We start from the raw sequence: 19614 nt of genomic DNA, 5'->3' as shown, positions 1-19614 counted from the left end.
AAAAGTAATTTACCTTTGGGAAAATTTAATTTGAAAGATGAGTAGACGTTTCAGTTATTTGAATGAAGAGACGACTATCATTTCACCCCTGCTCTCTTCTTAAGAAAGGCACAGGGCCTTTGGTGCAAACTGGCTGAAGAATGAATGTGGAAATTGTAACCCCTTATAATGGACTGTGGACTATATAATGAAATATGCATGGTTATTGCTCTGCTTCCCCCTTAGTCCTTTTAACTTCTGTTAGTAAGCAAGAACTCGTAATAAAATGAGATTAGACACATGCTCGTTCATACTAGCAGCATCAGCAGTTCAGTGTTTCTTGGTTATGCGTGTTGGATTATGTATTTAAGTCTTGAGTGACCTTGCGTGACCTTCCTGTCTTTAAGTCTTTTTTTTAAATCCTTTACTTGAGTTATAATTTTTTTCCCATCCCCACTATACCATGTCATTGCTCCCCCTGGGGTCTGACTTTTTCTTATTTACATTCTGGGTTTTCTTGCTTTCTTCACCTTATCATTTTTTTAACAGCTTTCTCTGCTGTTTAAACTGTTGTTTTCAGCAGCATTGTAAAGACCCATAAAGTATGCATCCATTTACTAACACCCTCGAGTCTATCCCAGCAGATAACGAGCCAGAGGATTTTCTAGTCAATTAAACTGCTTATTTAAATTAAACTAGTGCAGAGACAATATAGGAAATGTCAAAATTGTGCTTTGTGGAAAAATATATATTTTATATATATTATTTATAGGGCAGATTACTGCCAGCAATGGCACTGACTGTTATTGAGACGAAGGATGAGAGGTGAGTTGGTTTAGACCAGTCATTAGTAATCGTGGTGTCTGTGAATGCCAGTTTAGATGGGTGTATAATGAAAGTTTGAATTTAAGTCAATGCCAGGTAGTTCTACTACGTTATTTATACAAAGCCGAATCACAATAACAAGCGCCTTAAGGCCCTTAAAATCATACCCCGAAACCACAACAAACACATGACCCTCTATGAGCTAGCACTAGAATAGAATGGCCTTTTATTGTCATTGTGTACATGTACTGTAAGGTTGCTTCACACCAGCTGTGCAAGAATATAATATAAATGGCAGACGATAGGAATAAATAACAAACAGGAGAAATGTGTACAGTCAAGGATGTACACAAAAAAGACAGGCACACATTAGAGAGCAGTTGCAAAGTGGTGCAAAGGAAAAAAAGACTTGGCCTGAGTCAGTGTGTGAGGGCCTGAGTGATGAGGGTTACTCAGACCGTGGCTCAGATTGGTGAGGTGAGTGGGCAGGGGTGGGGGGAATAGTCTGAATGGCCCTGGTAAAGAAGCCTTTTGTGTTTGGTGTGGGACCTGATTAACTAGAGAGCAGCTTGTCAAACAGGTGGGGGGGTGCAAGGGGTCACCTGTGATGGCCCTTGTTCTCCTGAGACAAGAGGATCTAACGATGGTCTCCAGGGGTGGTAGAGGGCAGCCAGTGATTTTTATTTTTTTAATTTTATTTAATTTTTTTTTGGGTTGGTCTTAATTACCCTCTGTGCAGCCTTCCTGTTCTCGGTTGTAACCACTGTGCACCAAATACTCAGGAAGTAGGAGAGTACGCTCTGTACTGAGGAGCGGTAGAAGGCCAACAGCAGCTTCAAGTGGGAAGGAAAAATCCCTTTTAAGAGGAAGTAAGTCCCAGTAGAACTGAGGGAGGGCAAATGTGGGTGATTTTAGCGATTCCTCTGCTCTTCATAGAATTGGGTCATCTATCACTCATTCTCATTAGACATTGTTAATCATGAGACTATTCTACAAATTTGTCTCTGTTGGCTGCAGCAGTAATGGTGACCAAGAATCATTGATTAATACTTTAACTCTCTTGCAGTGCTAGGTGAAGATTCAGCATTTAGACTGGCTCGAGTGGGAAGCCGTTATTTGCTTTATATCCTTTATCTATATGCTGTAAAGTTTGTAGATGGGGACATTGATACTGTGACCATACACTGATCACTCATAACTACACAACTGACAATATGGGAAGAAGGCAAGTGGGTGGAGGCAGTGCGACGCTTTGGGCAATGTTCTGCTGGGAAACTTTGTGTCCTGCCATCCATGTGGATGTTACTTTGACACGTAACGCCTACCTAAGCATTGCTGCACACAGTGTACCTGCACTCATGGAAATGGTATTCCCTGATCTCTGTGGCCTCTTTCAGGAGGATAATGTGCCCTGTGTCATGGTCACTGAACCACTTTGTCTATGTGCGTAAAACATTAATTTTGCATCACTCTAGGCTCAATTGGAGAACTGTGCCACACACACGAGGTGCAAGATATGTGTGTGGTATTACCTGGACAGCTCTGGGCTCACTAGGCAAATGACCGTGCCTCCACTCGCTCAGTCTTTACTTAGGGGGATTTGGGCTAGCTCACGCAGTCTGGTCTTGAGTTGCGGTTTCTCACCCCGTGCTGTGGACAGGTCAGTATTTCATTGACATAAAAATGATCATTTCCAAATAAACAAAAGGAAAGCAAAACACTCAGAGATGCTTAAGTGCCTGCTTACTCAAAACACTTGCATCTCACACCTGCCCAAGTCATTATATTGAGGGCAATTTAGTACACTCTGCCTTTTTACCCACATCCCTCACATCCCAGTGGCCAAATCCTTGAGTGGATGGTACTGTGACACCTGCCACAAAGCAAAAATGAGCCAGGAATACTTTGAGCACAACAACAAGTATTGACTTGGGCTCCAAATTCCCCAAATCTAAATCCAATCCTGCATTTAAGGGATGTTCTGGACAAATGGGTCCAATGCATGGAGGCCCCACGTCGCAACTTACAGGACTTAAAGTATCTGTTGCTAACATCTTGGTGCAAGATACCACAGCACACCTTCAGAGGTGTAGTGCATGCCTCAGTGGGTCAGGACTGTTTTGGCATCAAGAGTGAACAACACACTATTTGTCAAGTGCTCATAATTCTGTACCGATCAGTGCACATCCTACATTTTGCTGACACTAATTGTGATGCATAAAACGTATAAGATTGACACGACACACACGTAGAGCTGGCAGCAAACGATAACAAACCCCCTTCGCTCCTATTTTTCTTGCCGCTGCAGTTTCCTTGTTTCCTGTTTCTTTCCGGTTCACCTCCCTTCAGCTGTGTCAGATGCTGTAGTGTGGGTGTTGTCATCCAGACTACAGCCAAATCTTAGGCTCGCACACAAATGCAGCTGCACTCAGGAGTGTGCACAGAACTGCATCTTTAGGGAGTTGAAAACCCATTTCTGTGTGAGACTGAGGGAGTGGAGAGGAGGAAGGAGTGGGGAAGCAAGTGGATATTAGGGGAACAATAGTGTTTTAGCCTGAGTTTTCGGTTGCTAAGTTGCTAAACATGCATTTCTGCTGAGAATGGATTGTTTCTGTCTGATTCAGGCCGCACGCCAGTCTACATTAGTAAACATTACTCTGTTTGCAGCAGTGTGTTCACTCCGCTTGTATTAGTGTATAGCCATGTGTGTTTGTGCCCTCCTTTGGTCCGGCCTTGTTCTGTTCCCTACCCTTTGATCATTAGACAGCTGCATTCATTCCCACCTCTCATCATTTTATAGACAACAAGCTCATTATGCTTCCATTAACTGCTGACAGAGCGAAGGGTGATTGAGGGCAGAGTGAGAGACAAAGGGGAGTGACTGAGAAATAAAAGCAAAGTGGAAGAGAGGGAGGAGGCGCTAGCTGACCTAACAAAAATGAGAAATGATGCACAACATTAAGATGTGAGGAGAGGCTGACTCAAGAAAGAGGGGAGGTTTGGTGAGGTGAAATGAATGGGGAGCAGTGAAGAAAAATGCAAAGTCTTCAACTTTAGCAGGGTGCAAAACATGAGAAGTGGGATTTGAGGAAAATGTTGTGCGTTCAGTTGAAGGGGTAACGGGAGACTTTGAGAATAAGACTGAACATCTTTGTCCTGCAGTGTGTACCACCATTTGAATTCAGCACACACTCTCACATGCTCTTTTTTTGCTATATAACGCTTAATCTTTTCAAGGTCTGAGGGGATTTCTTCATCCCAGCAAAATCAACATTTAGCAAGCACGATTGGAAATCATTACTGTCAAAATGTGTTTTTACCTTCTGATTGTGTGACTTGATGTCGGTACTTTCTACTTCCCCACTTTAAAAATTTAATTCCAGGTTGAAATGGAGGATATTCTTACCCTGAGGTTTGAAGCAATCTGCTTTTCACTGCAAACATTTGATCATATTGCAGCTGTAATTAATAACGAACCAAAGCTGCGCGCTATTGAGCTTTGACAGGTCCTTGGCTCTTTCTCTGTGCATGCTGCTCGACTTGCTGCCCGACTTGCTGCCCGTATATCAGAGATTCTTGCAATGTGACTAACCGGTGATGTAAAACGGTTACACGTATACTATGAAAATAATAACTTATTGAAGGCATAAATGTTTGTATTTGGAACATTTTTATTAGATTGCTCTTAGACCATCATCATATATTAAACATTAATAATAAAACGATTAAATGCAAACCAAGTAATGGAAGTCGAGATCAAAAACTGCTGATTGTATAAGTCAGTGTCTGCAGTGTAATGTAGCATTTTTCTCCATAAGTTTGTCCTACTGACTGCAAGGATGACTGATTTTGGCTTGACTGCTTACAGTTACAGTGAAGTGATTTGGATGTATACCTGGAACACACATTGATTCTGGTATCTACATACCAGGGGTATGAGTTGCAATCTGAAAAGCAGTCTTCAATTTGCATTCAGCTTTAAACAGTCCCCTCACAAACGGACACAAATGTTAAGAAAAAGGCACTGAGTGCGGGACTAACGGCTCAGCTTTTCCAGGGTGATATGTTTTCAATAGAATAGAATAGAATAGAATTCAACTTTATTGTCATTGCACATGCACAGGTACAGGGCAACGAAATGCAGTTTGCATCCATCCAGAAGTGCTTTAGTGATATAGATATATTACAATATATATTAGCAATAATATAGATATGTGAGTATATTACAGAAATGGGTCTATTATGGTATGTTATAATGTACACGGTATGAAGTATGTTGTGAATATTCTATAACTATAAGTATGTACAGGCTGTAGTGAGTACAAGCTATGTACAGGCTATGAACAGGATATAAATATGAAAAACTATACAGAATATGAAATAAATAACTTTACAGAATCTGGGATATACAGCTATACAGAAATGGGATCTATGCAAGTTGTAAACAGTTATAGGATTAAAGATTATCGAATGTACATAATGATTATTTACACAGAGCTATACAGTAGTGCAGTTAAGATAAGTGAGGGTGTAGATAGTTTCTACAGAGGCTATATAAAGTGCTAGTGGTTGTGAGTGGTGGTTCAGTCCATGTCATTATTGTGTTTGAGGGTACAGTTATCCATTGTGGGTGTGTGTATGTTCAGTCCATGAGTTTAACGTGGGTCAGATGTCAGGAGGCAGAGTTCAGGAGTCTGACAGCTGTGGGGAAGAAGCTGTTCCGGTACCTGGTGGTCTTAGTCCGGAGGCTCCTGTGGCGCCTCCCAGAGGGCAGGAGGGTGAAGAGTCCATGTGATGGGTGACTGGGGTCTCTGATGATTTTCCCAGCCCTTTTCAGACACCGCTTCCTGTAGATGTCTTTTATGGCAGGAAGTGGTGCTCCGGCGATGCGCTGGGCAGTTTTCACGACCCTCTGCAACGCCTTCCGGTCCGAGGCAGAGCAGTTCCCGTACCAGACTGTTATACAGTTGGTCAGGATGCTCTCGATGGTGCAACGATAGAAGTTCACCAGGATGTCTGAGGACAGGTGGTTCTTCCTCAGAGTCCTCAAGAAGAAGAGGCGCTGGTGAGCCTTCTTGACCAGCTTGGAGCAGTTGGTCGTCCAGGTGAGATCCTCGGAGATGTGGACTCCCAGGAACTTGAAGCTGCTCACACGCTCCACAGCCGTCCCCTTAATGTGGATGGGTGGATGTGGGTCAGCATTCCTCCTGTAGTCCACGATGAGCTCCTTGGTCTTCTCGGTGTTAAGCAGCAGGTTGTTTCTGTCGCACCACTCAGCCAGACGATCCACCTCCTCCCTGTAGCGTCTTGTATCGTAATGGCATTAAAATACACTTAAAACATCACATTTGCCATTCAACTTCTCCTATCTTTTCGAGTGTCTATTCTTTCACACGTCTAGCTGACCTATGCTGGTCTCGTCATCATGAGACATCAAGGCTGTGAAAAATAGAAACGTGACCTCTTTTAGGTTTCCTGGTATAAGAGAGTTAAAGCACTGCCTTTTAGAAATGTCATGTTTGGTACAGGGCGCCAAATGGAAGAAAGCTGCATGTCGAATAAAGGTCTCCTATTTTCCTCACGCCCTTGCTGGACCATATTTTGAAACCAGTCCTCCTCTGAAATATGCACTTCCCCACCTGAGAGATGAGAGGAGGGTATACCAGATTTATACCAGATATCAGTGATGTTTCTGAGCGAGTGTTTTTCTGTTTTTCTTTTCAGCTTTTTTTTAAACCTTTTTTTTTTTTTTTAGCTTAGAAGAATATAAATAAATTTGATGGGAGGTTTAGTGCTGGTGCTTTCTCATATTCACCTAAGCCAGACTTTCCCAAAGTCTGGGGCCCGCCCCCTAGGGGGGGTGCAGAGCCATTGCAGGGGGGGCGCGGAATGAAAAGGAAAAAAACCCCCAAAACAAAACGCTTGGACACTGCTGGCACGGGGCGCCTCCATAAACGCAAAGCAGGAGATGAAGCATCGCTGAATATGTTTCCAAACCAACTTTATTCTAAGCCAAAGACTAGAAAATATGGTGAAGCATATCTGCCCTTTGGTTTCACCTGCATATGTGCTGAGGTAGGTCTCCCCTGCAGAATTGGTTTTCCCTTCGTCGGGAGCAGCGCTGGGCTCTTCAAATCACGGACAAACAGTATCCCACATTCTTGATTTGTGGTTTACAAACACTTGTTGTAATTACTAACTACTCCTGACATTTTGGAGATGTTGGCTCTTTATACAGTAAAATTACAGCTGGATACAAATAATATCGGGCTGATCCTGCCACGATTTGTTCCCCCGTTCAAATCATGGACAAACAGTATCCCACAGTTTGTTTTTAAACCCATTTTGCACAGAGAGGCATTTTTTGACAAATGTATTGATAGCAATGTTGAATATTATTACACAGGAAAAAAACAACTACATGTAAAATAATTACACCATGAGGCCTCTGCCTTTGTAAATGGAGGGACAGTAACTGCGTGTGTAAGCCTGTAAAACCTGAAGATAGTCAGATTAACAGTATTTTGTCTCTATCTGCCATTCTGCAATTCATCTCATGTAACGTGGCGCACAGCGTGACGTGAAAAAAGGCACATACCTTTGACGTTGCATGACGAACTCTGTATTCTTCCTCCACACGTAAAGGCAAAAAAGGAGTTTTTAAAAAATCTGTTTTCGGTGATTGGAAACGCCGTTTACGTTTGGACGACACAGCTGCGTTTTGAAAAATACCTGTGTAGGTGCGGACGTAGCGTAAAAGACTTAGTAGTTTATTTTCTTACTACCTTAATTTATTGCAGATTACTTGTATTTGCTTAATTGTTTACTAAATGTTTGAGGTGTGAAATAAACCGCAGTGGAGCAAAATATGGGTGTGTGTGGTTGGAGGATGTGCGCGCCAACATTTTTCTTGTAAAACAAAGTGGGCCTAGCAAAAAAGTTTGGGAACCACTGACCTAAGCTGTGGGCGTCTGTCGAAGTAAAGAAGTGCAGAATGCAACTGTGCAGAGCAGTGATGCTATTTCATGTCTGGGGAATTGGAGTCCTCACCTTTCGTAGTGTAGAAATGGCATTCAGTCTAAGTTTTATCTTCATGCATGTATGTTTGGCTTTTCAGAAAGTTAGAATCCATCTTTGAAGGTGAGCTTTTGCTGTCGGATTTTTGGAGTAAGTCTGAAAAGCACTTTTTAAAATTTTTTTATTTTTATATTTTTTTTTTATAACTGTGTTCGTGTACACTCGATTGCTTGGTTTCTTTTCTGTTTAGATTTTGTGCATTAGTTTTTTTTCTAAGATTGTTGCCAAGAAAGTGCCAGCAGATGTCTTTTAGCGTCTTGTTCATCATAAGTGAGCATTGAGTTTTTCGTCAAATTACCTGCATCAGAGCTTAGACTGTGGACCAGGTATGGTGATGTCTTTTTGAGAAACACTGGGCTGTGTACATTGATATGAGCATGAAAGCAGCACTCGTCTAAAAACTGGCAGAATAAGCAGTGGAAAGAGGAGTAGATTGAGGCAGCGGGGAGGAGACAGATTGAGAGGAGGCCTTTAGAAATAGGGCAGAGGATCAGAAAGACCTGTATAAAATGTTATGGCCTCATATATATTGCAGGCTTCAGCAAGATGGGGGAGAATGCAAGGAAGAAAAATTGAATGGAGAGGGAGCTGGTAGATGTCTTGAGATTAAGGTTCTTTGTTGTTTAAAATAAATATTTTAATATCTATAAATGGGTCTTTGGGTATTATATGGCACCTTACTGTTAATTCCAAGCTGTAGGTTAATCCGATTTTTAGTTATGTTGTATGTTTTCAATAAGATGTATAAAAGTTGGCTGCCTAACATTTTCTAAGGGCCAAAGTTGACGCCATTAGATTTCTACAGGAAAAGATGATCCCCTAGCACATACACATGGTGTAAGATGTATAAAATAGCCTCTCTCTCTTTCTGTATAGCGGTTTATTTTTTGGTGTCATAAAATGTGACAGTGTGTTGCCTTGCTGTCAGCGAATCAGCCTGTAGAATCTTTCTCTGAACCATGCAGTGTTATTTTAGGATGAGTCTGGATTTCTGTGTCTCTGCAGTACAAGTAAAGTTATGGTTATAGTTGGCCTTTTTTTCTTTTTTAAATTAATTGATAGTAAACATCAGGTTTTATGAGCCCACAATGCTGTGTGTCCACCACATGTGGACTGTAAATTCCTGTTAGGTATTGTCTGTAGCTATACTGATTTAAAATCTGTGTGCATTTCTCTCCCTCTTTAAATCCCTTCTTTCTGTGTGCACTTTTTATGAGTCCGTTGCTTCCAGTCTCTGTACACCTCCTATTACACTGTTGGCTGATGGTCTTGCAGCTTCTGCTCTGTTCACACGATCTCGCATTAATGTGAGGGAATATCAAAGGATCAATTTTTATATATTTTTCGTCAACATCATTGATGTGTCATGACTGTGAAATCTGAAAGTTTTTCTGCAGCTACAGAATGACTTTTGTTTATGCAATAGCTACTTGAAAGCACATCTTTTAATAAGTGCATCTAAATTCAGTTGTCGTCATATTCACCTCAGCTTTGATTTGTCTCATATCATCATAGGATTTCTTATATTGTCACAACATCCAGCTGTGTGTCATACAGCATCTTTTCTTTTTCTTTTTCCATTCTTCTCTTGGGGGAGCTGCAGGCTATTACAAATTGGGCATAAGAATAAAAAATAGGTCAAAAAAATACGGTAAAGGAAGCATGTGACACGTCCTTTATGCTGTTTATTGAGGCTTCATTGGAGCAGTGCTTTAATCTGCTACTGCTGTAGAAAGCTTTTATAGACTGTCTTACCTAGTCTATGTCCATAAGCAGGGTTTGCACAGTAGTAGCATGTATGTACTTGCAACTTCCAGCCTTTTTGCTTTGCTCATCCCCATAGCCTTTCCTTTCATCAGGCTTATGCCACACATTTCAATCGTTATTCATCCCCAAGCCTCTCATTAACACCCTGCCAGGGTCTCTTCCAGCAGATCTACAGGTGTTTAGGCAAAGACGTTGTGAGCAAAATCTGTCTTTAGCTGCATCATTTTTCTCTTACTGTCTGTTCATTGTCCAGCCATCTGCTCCATTCAACATCTACCTTCCCTCATCGCTTCAATACTTTGTTTTTGTGTCCTGTTCATGGTTCTTCTGCCATCTGTCTCCTCCCATAATCACTGACACTTGCTCCGTTTTTTCCCTCTTTCTTATAAAGTAAAGTTTTGTTTCATTTTTGGGATCGTGAAGACTTAATTTCTGAAAGCTTGATAAGCATAAAGGGAAAGGAAAGAGATGAAAGTGGACCACATAGGGAGAGATGATGGTGGGGCAAGTAATGTCTTTTGACTTGTTGCCAAGTAAAGGAAAAGAAAGATGAAGGGAGAAAAGCAAAGGCAGTGGACAGTGGGGGGGCTGCCAGTGCAAGAGAGTTTACACTTAAGAGAAAAGGAGTTTTATGTACCTGACTTAACTGCCTCTTTCCTTTTTTTCTCCATCCATCCCTAATATTTCTGCTTTTAATTATACATGGGCTGTTTGCCAGCCATCTTCTGATGGCCTGAAGAGTATAAAAAAATCAGAATAATCCATGTTTTCAACAGATGTTTCCATTATTTGTTTAATGTATTATCTCTGAGTCTGCCATTTGTGCGACATTTAATGGCAGGTAATCAAATCTTTGAGGCATTTCATGTCTAAACACCTTTAAAAATCCAGCAGTTTGGTGATTACTGCTAATTAGTAAATGTTGGGATGCAACTGTGGCTGATTGTGGCAAAACAATTGGATCTACTGAACATGATCACAGGAGAGGAGTTTGTCACATAAGACCACAGTAGCAAACAACTCCAAAATAACTGCTACTTCAGTTACAGAGAAATCCCCAGAAAACCCTCTAAACAGAGCAATTGCTATGAGTTTCAGATTTAGCCATTCTTGTATTTTGCCTGTTTATGTTATTGTATTTTGCACAACTCTGTTGCTTGTGAAGCTCGCACACAAAAATTTCCCTCGCATGTGCTGTACCAATGTACCTGCACATGTGATGTGACAATAAAAGTGATTTGATTTGATTTGAGATTCACTCTTTCATCCCTGCTTTACATATCTGTGACAGTGTTTATACCCACAATACTCTTCCTGAAGTCTGTTTGGTTTTCTGTTGAAGACCAAACAAGTTGTTCGCTTCATGTCTTGCAAATGCCTTGGCATAAAAATGAAGCTGCAAGTGGTTGAAAATGGCTATTGAGAAGATGCGAGAATGATCTGAATCTTAATTACACAAGCGAAGAGTAGAAGTGAGAGTATAGACGGGCATCACTGAGAGAGAAAGAAATAACGAGCAGCTGGAATGAAGGGATGAATTCATGATTTGTAAATGGATGGAGGGCTTCTGGTCAAGCTCCTTTCATTACAGCTGGGATGAATATAAATGTGTGTGCATACAGGGATGTGTTCATTATGTTTTTGGCTTTTTTTTGTGTGTTACTATGTGTTGGTGCCTATGTGTGCTTTTAGGCTGTGCATTGTTTTGGGAGGGTGAGCTGCACCGCTTTGGTAGCTGTCTGCAGCAAAGGGATTAGAGAGGTGGCACCACTGAAATGTAGCTGATCTATTTGAGCGCGTGTGCATGTTGGTGTTTTTCTGTGGTTGTATCAGCTGTGAATTGTGTGTGTTGCAAGTCTGAAAGGGAATTGGATCAGATTACAAAAAGTCTTGGCACCAGATTAACTCCAATCCCCACAAGAGAAGAGGGGAAAAATGAGAGCTGTAGTTAAAGCGAACAGCATAGCGATGTTTAGATGAGGTGTAGAGTGTGACGTATTGTACGATTTATGTAATATTTGCTCCGTGAATCAACTGTGCATTGAAGGTTTGCGTGTCAGCTTATTTTCACATTTTGATTCCCTCATATTATACAAAATGCTGAAAGTGTAGCCTGTATGAGCTTTCATGACATCGACTGTTTCACTGCTTTCAAAATTAGCCTGATGGCAGGACACCTGGGGTTTACTGAAAATTAAGATCAGTGTCATTTAGGAAACAAACCAGTGTTTTACGCCTTTTGCCGTTTAGCAAGTGCTGGACGCTTAGCATATATTTCTGAGAAGAGAACACTTCAGTGCTGCTCCGTAGCGTTGCAAGTTTGAAATTTCCAGACCTCCCAAATATTTAAACGCAGTAGATTATGCTCATTATGTTGGATGTTTTACATCAGAGTTGACTTCTGAATAACCGAACTACAGTACATTTTCTCAAATCTTTTCTTTTGCATCTTTTAGCAAACCTATGTGTATTTATAGTTTATTTACTTTTATTTTATTAACTGTGCTGTATTTTATGATTTTAATCTGCGGAATGAACAATGGACGTGAGTGTATTTGTATGCTACTGAAACATAAGCTCTGATTCAGTTTCACTTTACAATGTTAAGTACACCGAATATAAAGGAATCAATCTTTTCTATTCAGGAAAGTTCTGTTCAGGACGTCGACTAAACGTAACGCTAGTACGCTAGTTTTATCCTTTATTTGATGGAACAGTGGAAAAAAGGAAAGCTCAGACTGGGGAAACATACTCTGCGTTAGCTTTACGGCATATGGTCATATGGCTCCCATTCGCAACCCTTTGAACTAAACTGCAGCCCCTGAATTAATCCCACTACTTGTCAGTAAATTTACGAGCAATACACAACAATGTCACCAGACTTACCCATTTAAAGAATCAGTACCATCGATTGTGTGATTGATTTGTTTTGCTAGCTTTGCAATGTGCTGCACATCACACATGCAGCTTAGGAGCTTTGTAGCACATTACTATGACTGTCCCTGGGCATTTCATGACCCAGCATGTGTCGATGTCAGTCTGGTGGTTATGGAACATTGGGAGATGGCAGGGGATTGGAAGGATTTGTGTGCAGTGAATTATCAATATTGTTCCTCTGAGGATTTGCATGTTGAGACAGCAATCTGGCAGTGACAACCTTGAGACAATCATTTCTTGTTTTTTAGTCTGAGTGAGTCTGCAGACCTGGTGACAGTGGAGAGTGTTTGTGTGTATATGTTGTGGTGGAATTTAGGAGGATTTTTTTTACTTTTTTCAGGCTGAGTTTGAGGGCTTAATGTAATTGAAAATCTAAGAAATAAATCTTGAAAGCTCTCTTTCTCTATCCCTTCTCTCCATGACTAATCCTAAGCTAGGTTCCTGATTTTTAGTTCAAAGATGAACAGTATTGTTATGCCTTGCACCAGCCTTCATCTGCCAGCATTTTTGTGTGCATGTGCCTGCGCGTTCGTGCGCGTGCATGTCCTTGCAGAAATCAAACGAAAGTGGGGGCACCACACATAATAGACATTTCTGAAGAGACGTATTTTCTTTTTTTCCCTTTTTTTGATGAGACCAGCTGAACCCAATATTTCTTGGATATGTAAAAAAAAAACCTTCCTGAAAATTGGCAGTGTGCAGTAGATTTGCAGGATTTGGTGCTAGAAACCGTCTCTTTGCAAGTGCCTATTTTGTTCAACAGCTACAATAGTATTTTGACACAAATCTTTGTTTTAATTAGGAATTTGGATATTAACAGTCCCATACACACTGACGATAGCCCCCCCCCCCCTTTTTTTTTTTTCTGCTGTTGGGATACTGGGAGCCTAGTGAGCCTTTCTGATAAGTGACAGACCATTTATGCTGTTGTCGTAAGCAAATATAAAAATAAACCTAACAAAGTACTTTAGATGTGTAAACCTAGCGAAATGCACACAGAAGCAGACACAATCTGTGAGAAAAGCAAAGTACCTGGACGGGTCTTGACGTCGTCATAGTGGAATCATTTTTACTGCCTCCCAGTTCATGTTTAACTGTTCGTATCGTCCATTCAGGAGTGAATCGGGTGATAACTGTCTAGCAGCATGCAGAGGTGGTGGCAGTGTTCAAAGAACCGATATAAAGGAAAAACACAACTGATTGCGACCGTTTAGTCGGCTGATGAAGTCCTTCGATCGGGTTTGTTTATTCTACACAAAGTGAGCGCTGAACTCAGCCACCCTGTGTGGACTAGAAAAGTTAATAACAAATTGCTCAAAGATAAATTGGTTTCAAAAACAAGAGATCAGTGACATCACCTCTAAATAAAGCTTAGAGGCAGAAGGTAAAAGATGAGTCGGCGTGCAGGGCCATCAGAAGACACGTGACTGTGAAAAAGTACTGTACCAAGCAAACATAACAGCTGATCTGAAAGCTGTTGACTTTTTGGGGTTACAGAAGATGATCATTAAAAACTGTGTTGTGCAAAAGTCTTAATCCAGCCCTCCTTCTGTTTCTAAGGAGACAGACTTTCTTCTAATATTTCTGGCTTTCTGAAGGTTTTTTTTTCTTGAACTTTGGCTGCTGCTTCTCTCATTTTCAGTCCAGTCCTCGCATCTGACCATTTATAGAGGAAGTTTTTTCTTTCCTTTTTTAAAGCCACTTAACACTGACCTGTGAATCATTCAGACATAAAACGGCATTTAACTCTAGCCAAACCAGTGCTGTCTCTACACACAACAAATTTTAAATGATATCTTTAGGTACTTTGTTACGTGCATTTTGTCACAAAAACAGTTCATTAAGTGTTGTCCCCATTAAATTAATCTTAAACTTAAGAACGTACGTGTGTCTGTGTGTATTGTCGTTTAATAAAAAAGACTGTTCAAGTGGAGGACAAATGTGTCACGACTTAAAAACAACTCTTTACAACAGATGAGCAGTTTCTGGAAGTCATGTCCTTAAGAAACAGGAAAAAGTCAAACTGCCAGGTAATATAGTTTATCGTCTACTGTTGACAAGTTTCATCGGAAGTGCTCTTAATAGGATGACTGCCAAGAAGCCTTTATTAAGAGAAACGAGGAGAGGATGAGGTATGCCAAATTGCACAAGCACTGCAATGAAAAGCTAGCTGTCATCATTGGAGGAAGATATGTTGAGTTTTTGTCACAATCATTATTGTAAGACATGGAAAAAGTGAGATTCAACTAGAAAAACATGGATAAAGATAAAGCGAGGCTAATGATTGTGACCACTGTTTATTTTCTAGAGTTTGTTGGGCTTATAGATCACCAGCAGACTGTGTCCTATAATATATTCCATGGAAATATTTGCCATATTTTACTGTCAAGTGGTTTTATTAAAATAAGGTGGCTTTAGCAATTAGTCATTGTATTGTATCAAGCAGCCGTTCCCAATCCCGGGCCATGGCTGGTACTGGTCCGTGAGTGGTTTGGTGTCGGGCCGCGAGATTTGAGGCTCGGGTGTAAAATTTATGGTTTTTGGGGTTTTTATCCTTTTATCCTTTTCCTGGCTCTCTTCCCGTGTTGTAGTAGTCTTATTTTGAAAGAAATATTTACGCGTTACCATGGCGACCATAGAGGAATAAGGGGCAGAGAGGAGGCTCTTGGCGCATTTCAGGAGGACGCTGCTAATAAAGTTACACAATTACACTAAATTCATGTTTATTGTATTTACAAAATACCACAGTTTGTCTAGGCCGTCATGGTTTGGTGTGTAACTGGTAAAGGTCGAGCTGCTTCTTTCACGATATTGGTTTCATTTTTTACTTTTTTGCCCCCCTTGATCAAGGTGTTTGGGGCTTCAGTGGGTACTGTGCGTCTGCCAAAGATGACAAGTTCCTGCTGAGTTTAAATTTTGACTTCTTGTTACCAAGTTGTAAATGATTTCAAGGTAAAGTATGTGTAGAGAGGGTAACCAGGGATACGGGCCTCCATCATTTAAGTTTTCTGCTATTTTACCTCTGAATACTTCCTCTAATCTACTTTCACTCTGTCCTGTTTCCACCGTCTCTGAACACTTCCCCCGTCTGTCTTTGTCCTCATTTGATCATCCATCAGTTTTAACTCCAACTCCCCTCCCTCCATTGACACTCAGCACCACGAATCGTTCTTAATGCATTTTGTTTCACACGCTGACTCCGTCTACCTCGTACAATACCTGCTATCCATCTCTGTCACTTTTTATTCAAAGCTATACACCAGTGTCCATTCATCAGTGCTGGGATCATTTAAGCAGAATCAAACACTTGCAGCAGGGAGCTAAATGTGTAAATGCTCCTTATTCTTTTTACAGATGCTTAAAGAAATGTGTGCGCATGCTTTCATGTGCATGCTGGTGACCTCTCCTTGTGCAGTTCATTGACTTGGCTGCCAGACCTTATAAAACGGTGACCGCTCAATCTGTTACATTGGCTGCTACTTCACTGACTCACTGTGTGAGCGCAGGGGGGAAAAAAACACCAGTGCAATATGGAGTCACACACACTGGTACAGTACATGTGGGAATCTGTGTGCACTTGAAGTCAATGGAGGTGTGTGTTTACATGTCTGTTTGAAGGCTGCAGTGTGCTTTCTCATCTCTTTCCATGAGAATTCATCTATTAAGTCTTGGATCAAATAACTGGCTTCATGCAGGAGGTTGAAGCAAAGGTGAATAAAGCTAAAAAATGGCATTCTGGCAATGTGTGTCCACAAAGTAGCCCAGCAGTTGTGCCATCACCAGAGATCAGGACATATAGCTAGTATGCACACATGTTTGCATGTGTTTAACATTGTAAGTTTTCTCTGTGCTTGTGAATGCTTTGAGTCAGTTTTTTGGTAGAATTTGCAAGGTAGTTTCATAAATAGGTCTTTTTTTTTTCTTTGAGAAGAAATCACTACTTTCTGAATTTTGTATTTTTATTTTATTTTTTTCAGTCAGTATTTGATGCATGAATTTGCATGTGAGTCTGCATATTATACACCTGATCTGTTTACTTGTGAGATGAGTTTTCTGGGGGCTGATGCAACTCTACAAGTTTTGGGATTAATAAGACATTTTAAGCAGGTGTTATTTTACTCAAATGGACAGTTTGATTACAGACCCATGTGCTAGCCTGGTTTTATTTTTCACTCTAACTGCGTTTCCACAACAGCGATGCTCTGTTCAAGTCTTATTTAGTTGCCAGAGTCTAATTGCTGCAATTTAGCTTAGGGCCATCTTTGTCTCTGCAATCAATCTCCGTCTTTTCCTCTGCCCGTTTGAATGTCTTAACATTTATGATCGCCAAATGGAAAGCAAAGCAATCCTGAAGGCAGCTGGTTTAACAATTAAGAACTAAACAAGCATGTTTGTTTAAATACAGGAGAGAAGCAATTTAGGTCCTTAATTTCTCTTGGTGAATTCATCCTAGTCTGATTTAAATAAAAAGCTCAACACTACAAAACAAGATTTGCTTTTCTCTGGTTTGTTTGGACATTTGATTACTTGTGGCCTTTAAATTTTATTCTAACATTTGCGTTTTGCTTTTTCCGTTTCTCAAATGCGGTAGATTTCAAATAATGACAAAGCTTTGATTATAGGAATAATCACTGAGATGTTATCTGGGGAACTTGGGCTGGTCTGATTGTTGGTGTACCAACCAATCACATTGCTTTGCTCACATCAGGATTGTAATTTGTGTAAATCTGCCCAGTCTTGAAATTATGGGCACGATAATAAAGGTTATTTATGTAGCATTTATATTCCAATTACACTCTGTATGCAGCTCCCACTGGGTGAAATTAAACTGGTGCTGAGACAATCCAAAGTGGGAGTTTGAAAGATGAATGAATGGAAAGCGCTCGTATTGGCCTGCTAACATGCTAATTTCCATCAGAGGTGTGTTACTCTGAGAGCAGCGATGTACAGCTTTGAGCAGGAAAGCATTTGGAGTCGTGCAATTTCAAAGAATACCAATTACACAAGGTGATTATATAGTTAGATTTTGTTTGGGACAGTTACGATCGGGTGCCAGACTAGTTTCTTTTAGACAGTCATTCCAAAAACTCTAAGGAAGAAACATGAACTATAATAAACAACTAGTTCAAAAAACTGCAAATCCTGCTTGACATTAAAATCAAAGTGGAAATTGAAAAGAACCAGTTGGTGATTCTCCTTAGTGCCTTTTGTTTTCTGGAAAATAAGGTTAAAATGCAATTTTCCATAAAACAAAGCAATTTTATATGGTGGATTTCATAGTTCTGATTAATAGAACATCATAACTGTGCCAAAAAGAGAATATTTGTTGGCTGACTATGTGGAAGTCGTGAGATGTAGTTTGCACATTCTTTTTCTTTTTTTTTTTGAAGGCTGTTGTTAGAAAGTGAGTCACATTAAGATGAAATGTCAAAACCTATTCATCATTAATGACCTATGTGCCTCCAAGGTGCAGTATAAAATCAACATGTTTGTGATCTGCTGAACTGGTAGCTCCATTGTTATACTTTTGCTTCCATGCACTGCATAGGGTTGACTCCACCTGATGTGCACTGTTGTGTGTTCGTTGGTGACGCTACTTCGATGTAGCAGGGGTCTAGCCCTTCAGAACATTGAGACCCACAACGACTAATCAGAAATGGCTTTGCAACACAACAAAAAACAACAAAAACCCAGGGTGTTAAATCATCCTTAGGACTTCTCAGTTTCCAATCTGTTCAGCTGTCAGTGGTATATGCCAGAAGAAGCCCAGCTCGGGGCGGCACTATGGTGCCCACAGGACCCAAAGGTGTCCCTCCAGGTGCTAAACACAACAGGACAATTACTAGATTGCTTGACCATAGCCTGTAGGGTCAGACTTGTGTGAGTGTGAGAGATTTTAGATGCGTAGCTGTATTAGATCCTGGTCTTTTACACTTCTTATTTAACCATCATCCCTTATTTTCTTCATATAAACTTCTCAGACATCTTAATTGAAGATCCCCTTTCCAGTAGAAAGTAGTGATGGGAAAGCAAACTTAATACATTGGCAGTGAGCAGTTATCTGACCCAATGCACAACCAATATTTGTGGAGCTTTTGATGCTATATGTCTCTCTCTATGGATCCCATCTATCATTTTGGGTGTGGAGGTGTTAATATGTAATAAGCCCAGGGTGGAGTCTGTAATTAGCTCACAGTTTGTCATTTGCCCGTTCACATGCAAATGTTGGATCGGCTATAAAAGGAGACGCGAGTTTCCCTGCTATGCCCAAGGGCGCTTGGAATAGAGTATGTGGGCAGTACCTGAGCCACAGCTACCCCTTTGTCCACCCCTATTATGCTCCGTTTATGTTTTCCTTGTAGCACTTCTACACTGTGCACATCATTTAAAGGACATTTCAAGATCTCATCCCCAACAGCATCGACACATTGGCGGTATAAAGTACACGACAAGGGTTGTGATTATAATTACAGTGTAGTAGATGAAAGGTGGTAGAGAAAATGGTGTTTGAGATTGAAATAAATCCCTCTTGATTAATGACCTGATTTTGCATTAAGGAAAGATGAAAACTGCCCTAACTTACTTGTTACACTCTAAACAAGTAATGAGGCTGATTCTTTGTGCTTTTATGTAGTCATGTTTGCCTGAAGAGAGTAAGAAGGCCTTTTGTTTTTCTCCTTCATGGCTCAACAGGATGAGTGGGTTTACCTGCTTGATTGTTTACACAACTAATGCTACCAGTACAACTTGGATAATTAAGAGCTATAAAATTGCTCTGATGTGATCTTTTCTTGCTGCAGGTTGGATACGAGAATGCAGGAACTGTGGAGTTCTTGGTGGATAAACACGGCAAACACTACTTCATAGAGGTGAACTCCAGACTGCAGGTTGAACATACGGTCACCGAAGAAATCACAGAGTGAGTAGAAGTTCACCTTTTGTAGATGCTGGGGTCGTTGCATTTTGCATGTGTTTCTTTGGGGTGATTGGTCCATAGACGGGGATTCTCTAGGACCTGCCGATATGCTA

The 19614-nt window shown here is 40.7% G+C and overlaps 1 protein-coding gene across 4 annotated transcripts in view; it reads left to right on the top strand.

The window, feature by feature from the left end:
• pcxb (pyruvate carboxylase b) overlaps positions 1–19614 on the top strand; it is a 326810-nt gene that overhangs the window by 47763 nt on the left and 259433 nt on the right. For all 4 annotated transcript variants that reach the window (XM_085267190.1, XM_085267193.1, XM_085267192.1 and 1 more), the window contains exon 10: positions 19386–19504. In XM_085267190.1, coding sequence (XP_085123316.1) covers positions 19386–19504 — 119 coding nt within the window. The remainder of the gene's footprint in view (positions 1–19385; positions 19505–19614) is intronic.

The sequence above is a fragment of the Mchenga conophoros genome, linkage group LG3, assembly GCF_057382185.1.
Source record: "Mchenga conophoros isolate Kocher_MC1m ecotype Shallow Benthic linkage group LG3, M_conophoros_male_GT1.1, whole genome shotgun sequence".
Lineage (NCBI taxonomy): Eukaryota > Metazoa > Chordata > Actinopteri > Cichliformes > Cichlidae > Mchenga > Mchenga conophoros.
This window is presented reverse-complemented; position numbering and strand designations above follow the sequence as displayed.